The sequence below is a fragment of the Catharus ustulatus genome, chromosome 12 (genome assembly GCF_009819885.2).
Source record: "Catharus ustulatus isolate bCatUst1 chromosome 12, bCatUst1.pri.v2, whole genome shotgun sequence".
Lineage (NCBI taxonomy): Eukaryota > Metazoa > Chordata > Aves > Passeriformes > Turdidae > Catharus > Catharus ustulatus.
Window position 1 is genome coordinate 20,227,328 of NC_046232.1, and position 22,357 is coordinate 20,249,684.

At 51.0% G+C, this 22,357-nt stretch overlaps 1 protein-coding gene across 2 annotated transcripts in view; it reads left to right on the top strand.

Moving 5' to 3' along the window:
• SMAD3 (SMAD family member 3) overlaps nt 1-18,242 on the top strand; it is a 66,840-nt gene extending 48,598 nt beyond the window's left edge. The window contains exons 2-9 of one of the 2 annotated variants that reach the window (XM_033070959.1): nt 575-768; nt 2,486-2,620; nt 3,288-3,362; nt 4,106-4,156; nt 8,869-9,081; nt 10,886-11,023; nt 14,063-14,207; nt 17,161-18,242. In XM_033070959.1, coding sequence (XP_032926850.1) covers nt 575-768; nt 2,486-2,620; nt 3,288-3,362; nt 4,106-4,156; nt 8,869-9,081; nt 10,886-11,023; nt 14,063-14,207; nt 17,161-17,284 — 1,075 coding nt within the window. In that variant the 3' untranslated portion in view covers nt 17,285-18,242. The remainder of the gene's footprint in view (nt 1-574; nt 769-2,485; nt 2,621-3,287; nt 3,363-4,105; nt 4,157-8,868; nt 9,082-10,885; nt 11,024-14,062; nt 14,208-17,160) is intronic. The other variant, XM_033070960.1, reaches the window with a different exon arrangement.
• The last annotated feature ends 4,115 nt before the right edge of the window (nt 18,243-22,357 follow it).

Genomic DNA, 22,357 nt, shown 5'->3' on the forward strand with positions numbered 1-22,357 from the left:
TTGTATGAAAAAAATATTATTTGTTGTGGATGCTTCATCCAGTGCCTAAAGGGGCTCCAGGAGAGCTGGAGAGGGGATGAAGGGACAGCACACAGGGAATGGCTGCAGACTAAAGGAGGATGGGATGAGATGGGATATTGGGAAGGAATTGTTCCCTGGGAGGGTGGGGAGGGGCTGGGCTGGAATTCCCAGAGCAGCTGGGGCTGCCCCTGGATCCTGGGAGTGTCAAAGCCAGGCTGGACAGGGCTGGGAGCAAACTGGGATGGTAAAAGGTGTCCCTGCCATGGCAGGGGTGGCACTGGGTGACCTTTAAGATCCCTTCCAACCCAAAGCAGGCTGGAATATATAAAACATGTAAAAGATATAAAAGATATAAAAGATATAAAATATATAAAATATATTAAAATATATATAAAATATATAAAATAAGTAAAATCAGGAGGGAAATCCTTGCCCTGAAGACGAGCACCAGCGACCTGGTGTGGGTGACCGTGCCAGGGCTTGGTGACAGTGCCAGGACAGAGCCATCCCTGTGCTAACTGCAGGCTCACCCTCTCCCTGTGTCCCTGTGCAGGTCCCTGGATGGGAGGCTGCAGGTGTCCCACAGGAAGGGGCTCCCCCACGTCATTTACTGCCGCCTGTGGCGCTGGCCCGACCTGCACAGCCACCACGAGCTGCGCGCCATGGAGATGTGCGAGTTCGCCTTCAACATGAAGAAGGACGAAGTGTGTGTCAACCCCTACCACTACCAGAGAGTGGAGACCCCAGGTACCAGCACAGCCTGTGCTCCTCAGCCTTTCCTGCATCTCTGAGGGCATTCCCAGGAGATCCCTGCCCTGCTCAGGCTTCCATCATCTCTGGGGGCATTCCCTGGAGATCCCAGCCCCTCCTGCATCTCCAAAGGCATTCCCAGGAGATCCCTGCCCTCTCCAGCCTCTCCTGTATCTCTGAGAGCATTCCCAGGAGATCCCAGCCCTTCCTGCATCTCTCAGGGCATTCCCAGGAAATCCCTGCCCTGCTCAACCCCTCCTGCATCTCTGAGAGCATTCCCAGGAGATCCCTGCCCTGCTCAGCCCTTCCATCATCTCTCAGGGCATTCCCAGGAGATCCTTGCACTCCCCAACCTCTTCTGCATCTCTGAGGGCATTCCCAGGAGATCCCTGCCCTTCCTGTATCTCTGAGGGTATTCCCAGGAGATCCCAGCCCCTTCTGCATATCTGAAGGCTTTCCCAGGAGATCCCTTCCCTCCCCTGCCCCTCCTGCATGTCTGAGGGCATTCCCAGGAGATCCCAGCCCTTCCTCAGCCCCTTCTGCATCTCTGAGAGCATTCCCAGGAGATCCCTGCCCTGCTCAGCCCTTCCTGCATCTCTGGGGGCATTCCCAGGAGATCCCTGCCCCTCCTGTATCTCTGAGAGCATTCCCAGGAGATCTCAGCCCCTCCTGTATCTCTGGGGGCATTCCCAGAAAATCCCTGCCCCTCTTGCACCTCTGGGGACATTCCCAGGAGATCCCAGCCCCTCCTGCATCTCTGGGGGTATGAATACCAAGAGATCCCTGCCCTTCCATCATCTCTGAGAGCATTCCCAGGAGATCCCTGCCCTGCTCAGCCCTTCCATCATCTCTGAGAGCATCCCCAGGAGATCCCTGCCCCTCCTGCATCTCTGAGGGCATTCCCAGGAAATCCCTGCCCTCTCCAGCTCCTTCTGCATCTCTGAGAGCATTCCCAGGAGATCTCAGCCCCTCCTGTATCTCTGAGAGCATTCCCAGGAGATCTCAGGCCCTCCTGCATCTCTGGGGGCATTCCCAGGAGCTCTCTGCCCTCCCCAGCCTCTCCTGCAGCAGGAGCCATCTCTGAGGGCATTCCCAGGCACAGTGGGTCTGTTATTGGTGATAATCCCTTACTGTATGGAGCAGAATAATTTATGAACCTGCACTCAGAGGGGGAAATATCCTTGGGAATCAATGAAATCCAAGTGAGCAGGTTCCAGGGTGGCATTGTGTGCACATAACTCACAGAAGGACCCATAGCTGTGCTCTGTGCACCCCTCACTGCTGGGGTTAAATGAAGGATTAACTGTTGAGCTGGGTCTAAGAACAGCTCCCAGTTTCCTGTTCTGGAGGAGACTTTGATCTGGAGCTGCAGCAGCTCGTGCTGCATGTCAGCACAGATCTGCAGAGCCTGGCAGGATGGTTATGCTAATCCCACCTGCCTGCTCCATCCTATGGGAAACTCATTCCTTGGGAATCCTGGGGTGCAGCAGCTCTTCAATGGAGTTTCAAGGGGCACAGAGACCAGATGTGCTCAGATTCCTATTCCCAGCTGGGAACAAACACCATCCTCACCTGCTGCTTTATTCCAGAGGCCATCAAATCCTGACTTAACAAGCCCTCTTTGCACTGCATGTCTCTGAAGCTGTTACTCCAAGCTGGATTTCTGCTCTTTCTTGCCTTGATTTGGAAGCTGTTTGCTGTTTTCCCTCCGCAGTGCTGCCCCCGGTGCTGGTGCCTCGGCACGCAGAGATCCCAGCAGAATTCCCTCCCCTGGATGATTACAGCCACTCCATCCCTGAGAACACTAACTTCCCTGCAGGTATCGAGCCCCAGAGCAACTACATTCCAGGTACCTTGTGTCTTCCATCCAGGGAGGGGTCAGAGAGCACAGGGAGTCCTGCCTGGGGATCCCAGAATGGGAATTTTCCTTCCCATCCTTCCTCTGGAGCTGCAGAGTGCAGGAATAGCTGGGAATTGTAAATGTGGCCACTCAACAGGGCTGTTCATGGCTCTGTTCTGTTGGTTTTAAACTCACCTTTTCATTCAGCCTCATATTTTCATACAACCTCAGTTTATTGTGAAATCTAAACTGGATGTTCCCACACCAGGTTAAGATTTGAATGAAATTCAGCCATTTTGAGCAAAACTCTCCAAATTTCTGATGGAATTGAGCTCTTCTATTTATGTATCTCTTTTACAAGCAATTTACACCTTATTTGCATGGGCAAGTTATGCAGCTGCACTCCAGGAGAGGAGAAATATGTGGACAGAAAACTGCCTCCATGGCTTAAAGTTTCATGGGACTGAAAATCCGGATTTTTTTGTTTTCCCCTTCCTCTGTTATTCACAAATATGGATATCACCCTGGCTGTGCTGGCTCCTCCCTCCAGCAGCTTGAGAAAGAAAAGTAATAAAAAAGAATTTGAGCTCCTTGTGAATGACAAAGTGAATGGTTTTGGTGCCTACAATGCAGAGTTTTCAGTTGCACTGAGGGTGTGATGATTTTGTGCCTCCAGAGACCCCTCCTCCAGGCTATTTGAGTGAGGATGGAGAAACCAGTGACCACCAGATGAACCCCAGCATGGATGCAGGTGAGTCACCTTTGGGCTTTTCATTTAGTGCCTGTATCCCAAAGGAATTTGGATGTCCAGGTTTTCTCTCATTGCCACAAAATAAAAGCCAGGTTTGGAGTGAGGGTACCTAATTTATGTTCAAATAATCCATTTATTATGTTCAGGTAGATCATATTAATGTTCAGATGTGATGGACTTTTCTCATTATAGGAAAAAATAAGAAGAAATAAGCTCAGAACAGTGTGAAAGAAAAAGTAAAAATGGGCTGCACCACCTGCCTGCATCCATGGGACATCCAATGCAGATATTGAAAATATAGGCCCAGAATTTGTAGCAAATTTACATGATGGAGGATAAAATTCTGTGTAACCTGATCCAATACTCCACTGTCCCAAACCCAGCAGGACTGGGGATACAAAGTGTTATGGTTTTAATTTTATTTTGACTGTCAGTGTACACACAAGCTCTTTAATGCCCAGCTGACTGGGTTTGTCAGGATGACACCTGAAAGTAAAACAGCAAAGTGCTGCTCAGTTTGGAAAATGATGAATGGGTTAAACTTCAGTGAATTCCCTGTGGAGGGGCAGCAAGCTGATACTTCTGGAAGGAGTCCTGAAGATCAGAGAGGCTGCAGTGGCAGAAGTGAGGCTGCAGTGAGCAGTGGGCTGTCCCTCCAACAAGCCTGGGCAGCACTGCAGATCCTGTGAATGCTTTTCCTGCTGCAGATTCCATAGCAATAATTATCCCTTCTTGATTTTCAGGTTCTCCAAACTTATCACCAAACCCCATGTCTCCAGCACACAACAATCTGGGTGAGCACATGATCCTGGGAGCTGGGTGTAATTACAGCCAGGAGGGTGACATTTGAATGATGCTGTTGAGCTTGTGCACTTTTTACAATATTCCAACATTTCATCTGCCAGAGGGCGGCTTTGGGTTGGATGTGAGCAGGGAATTGTTCCCTGGGAGGGTGGGGAGGGGCTGGGATGGGATTCCCAGAGAAGCTGTGGCTGCCCCTGGATCCTGGCAGTGTTCAAGGCCAGGCTGGAGCACCTGGGACAGGGGAAGGTGTCCCTGCCATGGCAGGGGTGGCACTGGCTGCGATTTCAGGTCTCTGAACCTCTGAGACACCATGAGAGCTTTTGTGGCACCTCTGTTATCTCAAAAGTTCCACCCTTTCTTTTCATTGTGGTCCCCATCACTGAGCTCCTGCCCTGTTTGGAATTCTCTGCCATAAAAATCCCTCCCAGCTGTGCCTGGCTGCAGGAGCAGCTCCCCAAGTGTTGATTAAGGCAGCAGACAGAGCCCACTGGAGACTGCTCTGGAAGAGCCATGGCCATAAAGTTTACATATGCTTTTAATCCTGGCACACAGGACTCTGACACTGCTCCAAAATTTGTCAGTCATTGGCTGCCTTGTGGATATCTTGGGGCTGTTCAACAGAGGATTTCTTTTTTTCTCCCCCCTTTTTTAAAATATTGCCACAGTGACATAAAACTTTTATTTCTTTAACTGCTACAGCCCAAGAAGACAATGCATGATTGAGACATTTTTATTTCATTTTTCCCAGTGTGCTGCCTGGGAGCTGATGAGACTTTTCATGCAATTTTTCCTTTTTTTTTTTTAAACCTAAAAATAAAAAGCCAATTCCAGTTAACAAACTCAACCTGGCAAGTGGGATCTGCCTTACACATAAGGCAGAAAGGAGTTCCTAGGATCAGATCCCCATATCCTTCCTGACAGGGACACTGCTTGTTAACACATCAGATGTCTCAGGTGCTGTCTGGGGACAAAAAAAAAGGAGCAGGAGAAGCTGGTAAAGCACAAGGAATCTCTTTGTAGTCTGAGGAGCAGACAGCAGAGAAGCAGTTTAATTTACCAGCATTAAAAAATGCCTTTGAATTCTTGCAAACCATATTTACTGCTCTCAGGCAGGAGCTTCCACAAATGAAGAACTTCTTGTTGCTTTTAATTTTATTGTAAATTTTTGCCTTTGAGGGAGCTACGAAATAATAAATGAAAGAGCAGCTGAGCCACACTTGGAAGTGTCCAAGGGCAAAATTGTCATCACATGAGTGTTGTAAATGTTTTATCTGCAGCAAGGAGCTGCTCTGAGGGAAATCAGACCTTCAGCCTCCAGGCACAGCCCAGGAGGGGCTCTCTGGGCTCTCCACTTGGAGCTGTTGGTGGCTGCTGACCTGCAGCACTCCTGCAATTCCTGGATAGGCAGAACTCCACTGGCAAGGGCTGGACTTTGCTCTGCAGGAGTGTCATGAGGCTTTCTCTGTGTATTTGTGGAGAAAATGGAACAGAAATCCAAACCCCAGAGCAGTGTGTGCAAGGAGGGAGTTGCTCAGCTCTCGAGCAGAGGGGGGCATTCCCAGCTTTGCCATGAGGACATCAGTGTCTCAGGATTGCTTTGTTTATTTGAGCAGAGCTACCTGAAGCTTTTAAGACAGTTCCCTTTGTGTAAACTGAACTTTGGACTTAAATCCCATGGCCATATTCCAGGGAGTTGCAGAGGCAATAAAGCAGCACAAGGTAAGCCAGGTGTGACACCAGGGGCAGGGCAGGTTTTCCATGTCAGGCTGGAATGTGGGCTGGAAGCAGCTCAGGGAATTCCATCTTCCCATTCCCAGGCACAAAAGCATTACAAGGTAACATATTGGGATTTTTTATTTTAATTCTCCTTTCAGTTTGTGTGTTGGAAGTGTCTGAGTTTTGGTTCCAAATTACAGTTGTCAAGTTTTCAGTTGTCAAACACAAGCTCTGAGTGGAAGTCACAGCTATCCAAGGATCTCTTCCCTGTTGCTGAAACACAAACACTAGAAACAAAATGAAAGGAGAGCTGCCAGCATTCTGTGGGCATTGGGAATGAAGTCAGGGAGCTGAGGCTGGCAGAGGAGCAGCCCTGTGGTCACACACACATTGTCCCTTGGAGCACAGGAAATCCATTGTCAGGGATTGCTCCACAGAAGGACTTGTAGGAGCTGTCAGAGGAATGAGCACATGGCCCAGGGCCACATCCTGTCCCTCTGTCCCTCTGTCCCCCTGTCCCAGGGCACAGCCAGCCCTCCCTGGCTGCAGAGGGAAGGCAGCACTCCCCTCTCTGCATCTCCTCCTTTCCAAGGAGGGAGTTGGGGTTGGTAGAGCTGCAAACATCTCTCAGTGATTCTGAGCCACCCTGTGATCAAAACCATTCCCTGAAACGAGGGAAACAACTTCCCTGTGCTCAGGGAGGGGCAGCAGAGCAGGCAGCAGATTTTTCCCAGGATTTTGATCTGGCAGGGAGGATGCAGGACTGGGAGCATCCCAGGACCCAGGGGACACTTCTGACAGCAAAGCTGTTTCTGAGTCAGGGCTGAGACTGTGCAGAGATGAATCAGGCAGGATTTGCCTGGGTTTTATTGATTGTGTACCCCCACAGGGTTCTTTGGCTTTAGCAGAGCTGCATTCTCTTCCTTTCCCCCAAACACTGAAGCCATAAATTGAAAATGAATATTTAGGACAGCTCTCACACAAGAGGGAACTTGCCCATCCCACAAAAGTTTAAAACTACAAATCACAGGAGAAAGCAGCATCATTAAAAACTTGGTTGCAGTTTTTAGAGACAAGCTTTTCCTCAAACCAGGATTTGTCGGTTTATGTCTTCCCTCAAGCTGCAGATAAGCCAGAAATAGAATTTCTGTACATCCTTCAGTGAGGAATCCACAGTTCCCTTGAGCCCCAGCCAGGTGGAGGTGGTTTCTGAAGGAAAGGACCACAAAACCATGGAGAGGTTTCAGTGTTTTTATAACTTGAATAGCACCAACCTGAGGATATTACTTAAGGATCAACACAGGTTGATTTTTCTGGAGCTGAGCAGCCTTGTGATTAGAAAAGCACAGTCATGTGGAACTGATCTGTTTTCTTTGGTGGGGAGCTCTGGTGTTTGCTGGGCCTTGCTCCACTGGGGCCACAGAGCCCAGAGCAGCCCTGAGGTGGCCAAAGCTGCTGGGGATGAAATGAGGCTACTGCTGGAAAAACTTGCCTGGTGTGGCAATTTCCAGTGGGAGAACCAAATGTGCCATGCAGGAGAAAAAGGCAGGGACATTAAACTTGTGTCACTCCTGGATGTGGGGAATAATCTATCAAGAGAGGGGCTTGCTTTGAGCTGTAAAATTCAAATGTGAGGAAGTGGCAGGTAAAGGAGCTGGGAATGGGTATAAACTCCAAATTTCATGGATTTTGAAGCCTGCTAAGGATTACAGAGTTCCCCAGATGAACTTTTATCCAAATCCTCATTTGCTGTCAGCAAAGTCTGTAACAAACAGAAACCAAAGTGATTTTCCTGATTGTTGGCTACTTTGGGAACTCTTGCAGCAGTGGAGAGGAAGCCAGTTTGTCTTTTGGAGTAACAGGTACAGGTGAGAAAGGGCTCCCAAAGCCCTGCAGGAACCCTGCTCAGTGTGAGAGGAGGCTGGGCTGGTAAAAACCTGTCCTGGGTCTTTTTGGAGTTGATCTCTTAAGCCCCACATTCTCCTAAGCCCTGCAGGAGCAACAGATGGGAAAGCCTCTGGAAAAATCTGGGTTTTGCTGCTTGATGTTAACTCCTTGGCCAGATGGGAGCTCTTGTGTCCTGTCTTTAAGCACCATTTGAATGGGGATGAAGTGATAAATTGGGGGGAGGGCTGGAGGGAATTCTTCTCCTGCACTGGGTGTGGGGAGCAGCACTTGGGAATGGGCTGGGTGTGCTTTGCACAGCTTGGCTCTCAGCAGGGCTGGGCACCTCCTTGTGCTGCATTTCCAGGAAATTGCACTTGAGCCTTGCTCTGCTGGAGTCTCCTGGGCTTCAGTGGGAGCAGGGAAATCATTCAGTGCTGTTGGAGTGCCCAGCCTGCCTTCCTGAGGCTGCCTCAGCCCCTTGGCTTCGCTCCAGGAGGCAAACCAGGAGCCCAGGGGAGGAGCTGAGCCTTCACCTGCTGGGAAAATGGATTTTCCTGTCATGGTCTGAGATGCAGTGCACTGGCAGAAAGTTTTAAAATCACTTTGATGCCTGTGTTAAAGGCAGTTTGGGGCATGTTTCAGACTCTACTGGTTTCCCCAGTGGCAGGGAGGTCACAGCAGGGTCAGTGAGAAGGAAAGTTGGATTTACTGGTTGGAAGTGCACAGATTTAGGGTGCAGCACACCTGTGCTATGGACAGCAGCTTTGTGCTTTGTTCTTTCCAGGATTTTCTGCTCCTTCCTTTTCTTTGTCTCTTCAGGGAACTGGCTGGCTAAAAGTGATCCCACATTTCAGAGTAAAGCTGAGTTTATTTATTTCTTTTCCCCAAGTGTGAGGCTGCTCAGTGACACCCCACTTGAGTAATGCCCCTGACTATTTGTGATTGCTCCCCGTGCCAGAAGCTCCAGGATGATGTCACCTCTCACTGTGGTCCATGAAATGAAACTTTGGTTGAAGTGAGCCTGAGGAATGAAGCTGGGTTGGGTTTTTTTCATCCCCCTTTGCCTTGCTGTGGCTGACTGGGCTCTGGTTTGGTGCAGATCTGCAGCCTGTGACTTACTGCGAGCCGGCCTTCTGGTGCTCCATATCCTACTACGAGCTCAACCAGAGGGTGGGGGAGACTTTCCACGCCTCCCAGCCCTCCATGACCGTGGATGGCTTCACTGACCCCTCCAACTCGGAGCGTTTCTGCCTGGGCCTGCTGTCCAACGTCAACAGGAACGCGGCCGTGGAGCTGACCAGGCGGCACATCGGTAACTCCCGCTCCTGCCCCCACAAAACCTCCACAAAACCCCCCACAAAAACTCTGAGTTTGCAGCTTTGGGACCCTGGGTGGGAATAGCTGTGCTGATCTCCCATGCAATAACATTAATTGTGTTTTGTCACGTAATCTTAATGCAAAAATGCACCAAGAAACGCTAAAATTGCTGCATGTCGTGGAATTGAAGCCATTTCACACACTGTGTGTGTCTGCAGGAATGTCAGGGATAATGTTGTGTGCTCCTTTTCCCTCCTGCACTGCTTTATTTTCTGATTGACCTTTTATAAATGGAAACTGAGTTCCTTGATTGTCATTTCAATTCCTGCTCTCCCAGCCAATTTGTTTTCAGTTCATCAAAAATGAATCTGCTTTTTGTCCTAATTTCCATCCCCTTTCCTGAGCTATAGGAGAATCCTCCCTCTTGCACAAGAGGGTCTTTCCTCACTTATTTTGATTTTTATACTCCAATCCCCAAAACCCACCAAGATTCAGAAATCAGATTTTAAATAGAGCAGACTCCTTCTGCTCTGTGGAAGGATGAAAGCAACACATTCAAATAGGAATGTGAGACCACATCAAATGTTTATTTGAGCAACAAAATTTATTCTTCAACTTTGTTCCTTTATTAACTGCGATTTTAATGATTTGTGTAAACACCTATGGGCAATGTATGTCCTTGTACACAAAGTCATCTCCAGCAAAAAAAGGCAAGGAAATGCTGTGAAATTTCATTCTAAATCATTGAGTAAATCCCCAAACAGTTGTGTCCAGCTGGGATGACTTTGAGAAGCAATGATGACTTTCATGTGTTAACTGATGGAACATTGACATGGAAAACAGCAGTGTGCTGTGTTTGGAGGGAGCAGGTTTGGAGGGAACAGGTTTGGAGCTACAATTCCAGCTGGAATTGGTGCTCCTGCCTCCCTCATCTCACCTGGCCATGGAGCAGTTTATTGGAATGTCCAGTGGGATGGAGTTTCCATCACTGATAGCTGAGCTGCTGCTCTAGAGCTGCCTCAGGGAGCTGCCCCTGTATCAGATTTTCTCCTTGAGGGATCAATCCCCATCCCCTGTATCAGTTTTTCCCAGTGTTTTCCACCCTGAGGGATCCATCCCATCCCCTGGGGCAGTTTTTCCTGGTGTTCCCCCCTGAGGGATCTATCCCATGCCCTGTATCAGTTTTTCCCCTTGAGGGATTTATCCCATCCCCTGGGGCAATTCTTCCCAGTGTTTTCCCGCCTTGAGGGATCTATCCCCATTCCCTATATCAGTTTTTCCCCCTGAGGGATCCATCCCATCCCCTGGGGCACTTTTCCCCCTGAGGGATCAATCCCCATCCCCTGTATTGGTTTTTCCTGGTGTTCCCTCCTGAGGGATCTGTCCCATCTCCTGTATCAGTTTTTCCCAGTGATTTTCCCCCTCAGGGATCCATCCCCATTCTCTTTATCAGTTTTTCATGGTGTTCTCCCCTGAGGGATCCATCCCAACCCTCGGGGCAGACTTTTCCCCCCTGAGGGATCTCTCCCATCCCCTCTCTCAGTTTTTCCCGGTGTTTCCCCCCTGAGGGATCCATCCCACCCCTCGTGCCCCTTTTCCCCGATGTTTTCCCCCTGAGGGATCTCTCCCACCTCCCTGTTATTCCTTTTCCCCGGTGTTTCCCCCCTGAGGGATCCATCCCACCCCGTACCCCTTTTCCCCGCTGTGTCCCCCCCGTTGTCCCCCCTGTTTTCCCCCCCGCTGTCCCCGCTGACCCCCCCGTTGTCCCCGCTGACCCCGCTGTGTCCCGCCTGTCGCAGGCCGCGGTGTCCGGCTCTATTACATCGGCGGGGAGGTGTTCGCCGAGTGCCTCAGCGACAGCGCCATCTTCGTGCAGTCCCCGAACTGCAACCAGCGCTACGGCTGGCACCCCGCCACGGTCTGCAAGATCCCGCCAGGTGAGGGGACACGGCAGGGGACAGGGCAGGGGTGAGGGGGCAGTGACAAGGGACAGCGACAGGGGACAGCGACAGGGGTGAGGGGACAGCGACAGGGGACAGCGACTGGGGACAGTGGCAGGGGTGAGGGGACAGTGCAGGGGACAGCGACAGGGGACAGCCCCAGGGTGAGGGGACAGTGACAATGACAGTGACAGGGCAGCCCCGGGGTGAGGGGACACTGACAGTGACAGTGACACAGGACAGCCCCAGGATGACGGGACACTGATAGTGATAGTGACACTGACAGTGACACAGGACAGCCCCGGGGTGAGGGGACAATGACAGTGACACAGGACAGCCCCGGGGTGAGGGGACACTGACAGTGACAGTGACACAGGACAGCCCCGGGGTGAGGGGACACTGACAATGACAGTGACACAGGACAGCCCCGGGGTGAGGGGACACTGACAATGACAGTGACAGGACAGCCCCGGGGTGAGGGGACACTGACAGTGACACTGACAGTGACAGTGACAGGACAGCCCCGGGGTGCCTGTGGCCATCTCCAGCTCCCAGACGATCTCCCGGTGCCCTGGGTTGGTTTTCTCTCCTTTTCCTGCCTCAGGACTCGGTGCCAGAGGTGACATTGGTGTTGGCACTCAGGTGTTCATGGATTGTCTGTGTTACACTGAGATCTCAGCACTGCTGGTAGCAGGTTAAAATGGAGATTATTTCTCTCTCTACAAGGCTTTTAAGGGTGAACTGTCCACCTAAATTATTTTTACTTTGAACCCAATAATCAACCCCCCATGGCCCACAATGCAGATTTTGCTGTCAAACAAAACCACCTAGACCCATGGAGAAGGGAAAGGACTGAGCCTCCACCCTAAAACCTCCATCTTGCTTTACATATTTTACTATTTCCTAAAACCCCAAATCCTGAGCTTTCCACCATTTGACACTACACATCTCTATTCAGACTACACAGCCATGAAGTTTTGGAAGTTTTCTCCACAGCCTCAGGTCAAAAGCAGTGTTCTCCTGGGGGTCAGCACAGAAAGCCTCAAATTCTGAGTGCCCAGGGTTCCAACAGCTGGGAACATCCCTTCCACACCTTCCAGGGATGGGGACTCCACAAATTGTCTGGAAAATCCATTTGATTCTTTCAGCAGGCACTTGGCAATTCCAGCAGGGCATTTTTATAGCCTGAGGGGTGGAGGTGCTGCTGTGGAGGCAGCAGAACAGAATTTAAGCACAGCTCAGAGCAGAATCTGCCACTTGTTCTCCAGTGTTTTATCAGCCCATTGTTGTGTTGTAATTATCTCACAGACACGTTGATCATTTTGTTTGTGCCTCTAAGTAATGGTAAGAAATTTCTCTTTAATTTAGATTCACCCATAATAGATTTAAATTGTTCTTTTTTTTTTTCTGGTCTCTGGTAAAATCCCCTCCCTCCTCTGTGTGAATTGGTTTGTTCTAAAGAATTCACATTTGCAGAGACCTCATTGTTCTGGTTACAGTCTGAAGTTTTTGCTGAAAGATTACAAGATAATTTATTTCATCTAGCTTTGAAGAAGAGGCCTTTTTTTGTGAGATAAATGCAAAAAGCTGGTAGGAGAGGAGATGCTGTTTGAAATGGAATTTGGTTATTTAGCTAAGCTTACACAAGCTGACTTTTTTACAGTTACAAGCCTGTATATATTTAAAAACTGAACTTCTTTGTTTAGAAATATTTGAATTCTTTTCTTTTGAGAGGAGATCCATACGCTCCCATCCTAATGGCTTTCCTTTCTCAGATGCAGCTGCCAGTGCTGCAAATTATGACTTAATTCTCCACCACATCAGAGGAGTCCACCCTGGCTGGAGTCAGCATCTGCAGACATGAGAAGCCCACATTTCCGCTCGGGACCCGGCTCAGGCAGTTTTTGGATACCAGCTCTCCCCACTTCTGCCACAGCCTTTGGCTGCCTCTTCTTCAGATCCTTGCTGGGTTTGAAGCAGTTTCTTCACTGCCTTGTTGGCAGGATGGAGTCATTCCCACTCTTTCCCTGAGGTTTGGGATCCAGCTCTGGGATCCTCCTGCAGTTTATTCCTCCTTCCCTGAGCTCAGCCTGGCCCTGGCACTTCCACCCCTCAAAGTTCCCTCAGACTCCCTGGGACTGCAGCCCCTGGGCTGTTCCCTGCTTCCAGAAGTGGGCAGTGCTTCCTGCAGCTGCTGTGGTCACCCTTTGCTCCACACCACAGGGATCCAGCCCAGGAGAGGAGGCTCACAAGTGATTTTTAGCAGAACAATCATTCATCCCACTCCAAATGTTGTTTTTCGGCCCTGGCCCATGTGTAATCCCAAGTGAGCCTTAGCTGAGTGCCTGGTTCCAGAGTTTAACTTATTTATGGTTATCTGGGAGAAAGCAAATGTAGCAACACTTTTTAAAAGAATGAAACATTGATTTATTTATCTAAACTATGAAGGATGCTGTGTATTTCACCTTCTCCCCCTAAGAACAGCTGAATAAGTTGTTCTCAGTTGTTTAGCTGGGGCTAAACATCAGGGAAACAACTTCAGTTTTAAAGGAAAGTGTTTGGCACAGGACAGTGAAACTGGAGAGAGGGTTTTAGCAGGAGCAGCCCTGCCACCAGCCCTGGCAGCCTGTTTAACCCTCAGAGCTGCTCCTGCTGTGTCAGAGTGGTTTCACTCAGAACTTCCCTGACAAATTCTGTGCCAGTCCAGCACCAGGGAGCTCCTGGGTTTAGCCTGCACTGCTCCCCTCCAGGCCCTGCTGTTGAGTGTTCAGTCATGCTCAGCCTTTAAATTACAATAGGAAGGAAATAGTGTCCAGGAGAGAGAAGGAGGTTCCACAGGAGGATCCCAAGCCTGGTCTCTCCAGTCTCAATCTGCTGGGGGGCTCCAGCACTCACAATTCTCTCCTTTCCCTTCTTCCTGTGAAAGTGAGGCAGCCTCAGTTCCTGTCTGTGTGCTCTGAGGAGATGGGAAAGCAGCCTGGAGTTCCTCTGCAAAAACCACAATTCTCAGTTGCCTGTCCTTGTCCTTTCCCCCAGGCTGTAACCTGAAGATTTTTAACAACCAGGAGTTTGCTGCCCTGCTGGCCCAGTCGGTGAACCAGGGCTTTGAGGCCGTGTACCAGCTGACCCGAATGTGCACCATCCGCATGAGCTTCGTCAAGGGCTGGGGCGCCGAGTACAGGTGGGGACAGCAGGGTCTGATCCTGGGGGGTGGGATCCTGGAGGGTGGGATCCTGGAGAGAGTGATCCTGGAGAGAGTGATCCTGGAGGGTGTGATCCTGGAGAGTGTGATCCTGGAGAGAGTGATCCTGCAGGGTGTGATCCTAGAGAGTGTGATCCTGGAGAGTGTGATTCTGGAGGGTGTGATCCTGGAGGGTGTGATCCTGGAGAGTGTGATCCTGGAGAGAGTGATCCTGCAGGGTGTGATCCTAGAGAGTGTGATCCTGGAGGGTGTGATCCTGGAGAGAGTGATCCTGGAGGGTGTGATCCTGGAGAGAGTGATCCTGGAGAGTGTGATCCTGGAGAGTGTGATCCTGGAGAGTGTGATCTTGGAGAGAGTGATCCTGGAGAGTGTGATCCTGGAGAGTGTGATCCTGCAGGGTGTGATCCTGCAGGGTGTGATCCTGGGGGGTGTGATCCTGGAGAGAGTGATCCTGCAGGGTGTGATCCTGGAGAGTGTGATCCTGGAGAGTGTGATCCTGGAGGGTGTGATTCTGGAGAGTGTGATCCTGGAGAGAGTGATCCTGGGGGGGGGTGATCCTGGAGAGAGTGATCCTGGAGAGTGTGATCCTGCAGGGTGTGATCCTGCAGGGTCAGCTCCTGCACAGCTCATCATGATCCTACAGGGTCTGATCCTTCAGGATCTGCTCCTGGAGAGTGTGATCCTGCAGAGTGTGATCCTACAAGGTCTGCTCCTGCAGGCTCTGCTCCTGCCCCCCTCAGCTCAGCTGGCAGAGCTGTCTCTCCCCTTTGGAAAGGGGAATCAGCCCAGAGTCTGTTCAGGAGCACAGATGGGTTGTGGAAATGGGTTGATCTGATCTCTCTGTGGGATACATCTGAAGGCCACGTGTGGTGGGAACCAAGAGCTTTATCTGGAGCATGTAGGAAATAAGATTCTTTTTCCTTTAAATTAGATGTGTATTGGATAGTTTGAGTGTCTTAAGACTTCTATGAAGACAGCATTCTAGAATCCTGGGATGGTTTGGATTGGGAAGGACCTTGAAGCCCATCCAGTGCCACCCCTGCCATGGACAGAGACACCTTCCACTGTGCCAGGGTGCTCCAGCCTGGCCTTGGGCACTGCCAGGGATCCAGGGGCAGCCACAGCTGCTCTGGGCACCTGTGCCAGGGCCTCAGCACCCTGCCAGGAATCCCCTCCCAATATCCCATCCAGCCCTGTCAGTGGGGAGCCATTCCCTGTGTCCTGTCCCTCCATCCCTTGTGGAAGTACAGTGTGAGTGCTTCCCATGGGTTGGATTTAATGCTTCTTTCATCAGGGACTAATGGGATTAAAATAAAAGCAGATTGGCTCGAAAAATTTCTATTTGAAAAAGCCATGAGAGTTGCTGCAAAATTATAGTTAAATATTATAGTTAAAATGATAATTAAATCTCCTAATCCTTTCCTTAGGGCTTTCCATAGGGCAGATGGGAGGATGTGGGAGCAGCAGGATCACTGTTTTTCCCAGCGAATACTGAGGCTGCAGTGGAGGTGCAGGGGGTCTGGTGTGTGGGATGGATGATGTGGTCACTCTGACCCCACAAGGACACTGCAGGTGTGGGGAACAGAGCATTCCATGGATTTGCTCTGTCACCCCAGTGACAGCAAAGATCTGAGGGAGAGCAATCAGGGATGGATGGCACAGGCAGGGCAGTGACATTCAGTGGCAAATGGCTTTTGTTTTCTGAGAGGGAGAGCTGGGGACGATTTAAGCTCAGAGTGATGTGGCAGCATTTGACTGTGCACCCTTTAAAGCTCAAAGCTCTGTGGGGCTGCTCCACCCCAGGGCTGTGCAGGACAGGAGATGCTTCAGCACCAGCTGCAGCCTGGGCCCTGCACGCTGCTCTGCCACTCTCCTCACTTCTCCAGATGTTTGGAGTCCATTTTGTTTTGAAATCGTCCTGAGCTGGGGCCAGAGCAGCTCGGGGCTGGCTCCCAGCCAGGCCCTAATGAGCTGCAGATGAGCCTGACTTAGAGAAAGTCAGGGATGGAGCAGGGATGGAGTGAGGGATGGAGCAGGGCTGGAGTGAGGGCTGGAGCAGGGATGGAGCAGGGATGGAGCTAGGGCTGGAGTCAGGGATGGAGCAGGGATGGAGTCAGGGCTGGAATCAGAGACAGAATCAGGGATGGAGTAGGGATGGAGCAGGACTAGAGCAGGGCTGGAGTGAGGGATGGAGCCAGGGCTGCAGTCAGGGCCTTTTCACCCCTGGTTTGTCCCTGGGTCCCACAGATTTCAGGTTCTCCCTCCCACCACCAGATTCCAAGGACAGCTGCTGTGGAAATGAGGGTGTAGAGCAAGGCTGTTTCCAGGCTCCTTCTCCTGCCTTGTAATCTCCCTCCTCCTCAGCAGCTGTTCCTGTCTGGAACCAGACTTCAGCCAGGCCTTGGTCTCCCTTTCCTCCTTTCCTCCCCATCTCTGTGCTTTGCCATCTGGAGATGTCTGTGGGGTCTGGGCTCAGGGAGAGTGACAGGAGGGGAGCAGGGGTTTGTGCAGGGGAAGGTCAGGGCAGGTGAGCTCTGCCCCAGCAGAACCCATGGCTGCAGGAAGGAATTTTGGGGTGAGCTCTTCCCAGCACTTCCACATTCTACTGAAACCCAAGGGTACAATAAAAAGTGAATATCCTTGTCTTGTGCATGGGGAAACAACATCCGCAAGGGAAAAATGGATCTTGCTTAGATCAACACCTTCCTGTCCCTTCAGGGGATCAGCTGTCCCCAGGAGTCTGAGCAGCAAACAGCAAGTTGCTCCTGTGGGGTTTAAAAGAAAACAGCAGCACAGGCCAGAGGCTGTTCCAGGGACAGACATTCCTTTGGGCAGGGGGCTGTGCAAGCAGGAGGGAACTCTCAGGAGCTGGGAATCCTGACCCTGCTGAGCTCTGTGGTGATGTGGGTGTTGTGTGCTCTCTCCCTGGCAGGAGGCAGACTGTGACCAGCACTCCCTGCTGGATTGAGCTGCACCTCAACGGGCCCCTGCAGTGGCTGGACAAGGTCCTGACACAGATGGGCTCCCCCAGCATCCGCTGCTCCAGCGTCTCCTAAGGAACTCCTCCTGGGGCAGCACGGACTGCTACACCCTTAGCAAAGGCTTAGTAAACAACTCCCCAGTTATTCAAGCAATGAGAAAAAAAAAAATCTGCTTCAGAAACAAGACAGAAGTGGGTTTTCTTTGTTTTGTTGTTGTTTTTAAATTCCCATTTAAGCCACTTCCACTGAAACTGTCGGCACTTTGGTCGGGATGCTCTGCAGTTGGGATTTGGAGCAGGAGCTGGTGAGGATGAAGAGCTGGACTTGTTTCAGTGGAGAGCAGGCAGTGCCAGCCTGGCTCTGGGCTGTGTGAGCACTCAGGAGCCATCCCAGCTCCAAGGAAACTTCCCCTTCCCTCACACAACTCCAGGCTCCTGCAGCGTCCCAGGAACACCAGAGCCTGTGGGACCCCAGGATGGGATCACCAAACCCTGTATAACTCCAGGATGGGATCACCAGAGTCTGTGGGACCCCAGGATGGGATCACCAGAGCTTGTATAACTCCAGGATGGGAACACCAAACCCTGCAGGATCCAGGATGGGAACACCAAACCCTGCAGGACTCCAGGATGGGAACACCAAACCCTGCAGGACTCCAGGATGGGAACACCAAACCCTGCAGGACTCCAGGATGGCTCCTGCTCGTGCATTCCTTCCCCACCCAGCTGATCCACACTGCACTGCAGCAGCAGAGGGAAGGAAGCTTTTCAAACACCCCAAAGAAGGAATTTCCCCAGGAGTGTCCCCAAAAAGAAGGAATTTCCCACACTGGACTCCCAGCAAGGAGGCAGAGCCTTGCCTGGTGCCTGAGGGATGATGGATCCTCCTGGATCAGCGTGGATTCAGGAGCAGGAGCCCAGTTTGAGGCTGTTCCTGGTGTTGCTGCAGCGATTTTTGACTGGAGCTGCTCCCAGAGGGATGATTGTCCCTGCCTGGAGCAGCTCAGGCTCTGCTCTCTGCAGTCTCTGCATTAACTCAGCAGCTCTGGGCTGGGTTTGCCCAGTCTGTGCCTCTCCCCTGTGCAGGTGGAGCAGGGATGGAGTGTCCAGGCCTGGCTGTGGGGAGCCCTGCAGGGGATCCTGTGCTGTCCCCACAGCAGCCAGGACATCTCAGACACAAGCAGCCCTCTGTGTGAAACTTGTTCCAGCTGATGAAAATGCTCTAAGATGTGTTTTTGCCTGGAGAAATCAGCAGAGTGTGTATTTACTTGTATTATAAAATGTTCATTTTAAACATACATGCTCCAGACTGTTTAATATTTTTTATCCCTGCAGCAACTGTCATGGCAAGCAAATTCCACAACTGGAAAAAATCCCTTAGCACTTGTTTTTATGGTTCACATTTGCCAAATAAGTCTCATAACTTTGTCAGTGCTGTCCAATTATCTGTTTCTTTATATCTGCAGTGAATATCTTATGCATTTGTGCCAAAATATTAGAGGGGGAGGGGAGAAAGTGATAATCAGTTTCCTATGGAAATCTTTTTTTTTTCTTGTTTTTTTATCTATGAAAGACAAACAAGCTGGATGTGGCTGTGGGAAGGACTGACTGGGATGGACTTGAGGATGGTTTTGATAAAGCTTCAGTCCTGCAAACCTCTGGGTGAACTGAATTGCATCAAACACCCACCAGGAATTTCCACTCACCTCCTTTTCCAGCTGCTCCTTCCTCTGAGACCTCTGCCAGCCTCTCCTGGTTTGCCAGACCCCACCACTCTGGAGCTGAGGGGACCAGAACAGATCCCAGATGTCACCAGAACAGATCCCAGATGTCACCAGAGAAGATCCCAGATGTCACCAGAACAGATCCAGATGTCACCAGAACAGATCCAGAGGCCACTGGTGCTGCTGGAAGTGCAGAGGAAGGGATGGTTTAGGAATTTCCCTTCCAGAAAGGAGGAATTGCCTCGTTTGAACATCTGAAATGCAAAAGCTTGGGAGGACTCTCAGTGCTGGGTGCTCCTGTGGCACAGGACTGGAATATCCTGGCAGAGTCTGGACTGCAGCTGTTGTGTGCAGGGTGTTTGATGTGTTAAATTTTACAGTGTCTGATCTGAGTTGCACCTCTGCACACAGTGGGGCACAAAGAGATCTGTACAAAACAGGAATTTTGGGGCCATGTACAAAGCAGGTCTGGTGTCATCATGGATTGGTTCAGCATTGCTTCAGGTTTCTAACATAGCTGCAAAGAAAAATCTGTTCTGAATTTTGTAGAAATATTTGAGTTTTGGCTGTTCAAACTCTGCTCTGTGAAATGGCCCTGGGTTTCCTCCATGAGTGTCTTATTTGCTTTTTTTGGTGACAAATGTTGTTGTCCTCATAATCACAGAGGAAATTCTGCATTAACCATCAAAATGCCATGAGGAATTCAGAGGCAGGGACTGCAGGAGATGGGGTGAGCAGGAGCCCAGCCTGCTCCAGGGCCACGAGTGGGAATTCATCCCAACTTTAATATGAAACTTGCACAGAGTCACCTCAGCCAGCCTGGATTTCTGCTGGGAACCAGAGCTACAGCTCCTTGCTAGAGGATAATTAATTGCTGACCAGTATTAATTGGGACCTTTTGATTCAGGATTCAGATAATGCATAAAAAACTTTGGTTCATCTCCCCTCATCATCCCTTAAGTAAAATGACTTGAGTGGAAAATGTGAGCTGGCCCACAGTGCAGTGAGATGAGGGGGGATTATCTCCCCTCCAGATTTCATTTCCTCTCTCCCCTTTGTTGGCTGCTCACTGGTGCAGGAGCTCTGTGGGTTCTGGAGTCACCTTGGCAGAGCCCTGGAGCAGGGAGGGGCTCAGGGATGTTCAGGGATGCAGGGGAAGGGAATTCTGTTCCTGTCCCCACCAGGGAGCAGGGACTGGGCTGGAGGGCACAGGAGGCTTTGTCTGATTTCTCCCAGAACTTGATTGAAGCTCAGAGGGATGGGAACAGCCATGGCCTGGCTCAGATTGCAGCTCCAGGCTGGAGCATCCTCTGGTTTCACCAGGATTTCACCCCTTTGGTTCCTCCAGGGTCAGCAGCAGGAGCTGGGACTCTTCCCTTGGTGTGGCTGCACACAGGACACCCTGAGCTGATCTGTTCATTGTCCATGGATGAACTGCAGGTTGTATTTTGTGTTCAGCTTGTCTCAGGAGTAATCCAGTGCTGTCCATTTGATTTAATCTCCAGCAGTCAGTGTGCATATTCACAGAGATGGACAAATCCCATCCTGAGGCATTTCCCTGGAGCTCTGGCTGCCAGCAGAAGGCTGAGGAGCCCCTGAATTCCTCCCAGTTTCCTCCCCCTTGGATCTGCAGGATCCTCTGTGGGGTGAGGGACGTTCAGTTCTCCTCTCCAGCAGTGAGTGGTGACACCTGTGCCTTGAGCTGCTTCCCAGCTGGAAAAGCAGGAGGAGCCCAGCCCAGGGCAGGATTTCAGGCACATCACAGCAGGCAGGAGCTCTGCTGGTTCTCTGGGGCACAGGAGGGTGAATTTGTGGGAGGATGGAATTTGTGGCTGTGCTAAGCTGGGGTGAGAACCAGGCCTGAGCAGTGTGGTTGAGTTCAGTGTTTGTTACTGTGCACCTGCTTTTGTATTTATGTGTCTTTCTCCAAAATTCAGATGAATCCAATATTTAATTTTTAACAGAAGGGGCAATTAAGGACTCAGAGTATTCAATTTTCCATCTGCCCCTTGCTGATGATTGCTGGAAATGAGGAGTTTGTGATGTGAGAGCAGAGCTGAGCACAAAGTCCCCTGAGCCCTCAGGAGGCAGCGGGGTCCCAGACGGGCCCTTTGTGCTCCTCAGGGTTTGCTGAGGATTGAAAAAACAAAAGCTGTGGGAGCTGCCTGGAGCTCTCCTGCTCCTTCTAGAACTGCCTGGATCCTCTCCTGCCCCTTCCACCGAGGTGGGTTCCTCTGCTGCTGCCTCCAGCCCTGCAGTCTGTGCTGGGACTCCCAGCTCTGTCCCTGGAGCTGTCTCTGTGCTGGACACCCAGCTCTGTCCCTGGAGCTGTTGGTGATCTGGGACACCCAGCTCTGTCCCTGGAGCTGTTGGTGATCTGGGACACCCAGCTCTGCCCCTGGAGCTGTTTGTGATCTGGGACACCCAGCCCTGTCCCAGGAGCTGTCCCTGTGCTGGGACACCCAGCCCTGTCCCTGGAGCTGTGATCTGGGACTCCCAGCTCTGTCCCAGGAGCTGTTTGTGATTTGGGACACCCAGCCCTGTCCCTGCAGCTGTTGGTGATTTGGGACACCCAGCTCTGTCCCTGGAGCTGTCTCTGTGCTGGGACACCCAGCTCTGTCCCTGGAGCTGTTGGTGATCTGGGACACCCAGCTCTGTCCCTGGAGCTGTTTGTGATCTGGGACACCCAGCTCTGTCCCTGGAGCTGTTGGTGATCTGGGACTCCCAGCTCTGTCCCTGGAGCTGTTTGTGATCTGGGACACCCAGCTCTGTCCCTGGAGCTGTCCCTGTGCTGGGTTTGCAGTTCCTCTCTCCCTGCCTGTCCATCCCTGCCCAGCTGTGCCTCCTCCTGCTTTCCCCTGCAGCATTACTGCGTTTGTTACTCGAGGCCTGTCCCATGTACACCCTCCCCTGTCCATGTGGAACTGTAAGGTCTGTTTTTGACATTTTAATAAACTTTGATTTGAAAACTGAGGCTCGTGAGCAAATCAGGCTGTAGGAGGAATGTGTTAAGGACACAGAGTGACAGTCTGGGTGTTGCCATGGCAGTGGCTGGGACCAGCAGCATCCTCAGCTGTGTGCAGTGCAGCTCCTTCCCAGGAGCTCCGTGACAGGTGAGACCCTTGTTCTGTTTACAGCTGGGACAGTTTTCTTCGAGAATTTAAAGCCAAATATGTAAAAAAAAAAAAAATTAAATTGCATTTAGTTCTTCTAACTAATGGGACTCAAGGGTGAGTAGAAGTGGAGTTCTGTGCTCCAAGGATTGGAGAAGTCAGACACAGCTGAGCATTGACGTGTTCAAAACTGCCACTGGAATTCCACCAGGGCTGGGAAATGGGGAGCTCTGTTATCAGCTCAGAGAACTGGGGAGCTGTTATCAGAGAATTGAACTGGGGAGCTGTTACCAGCTCAGAGAACTGGGGAGC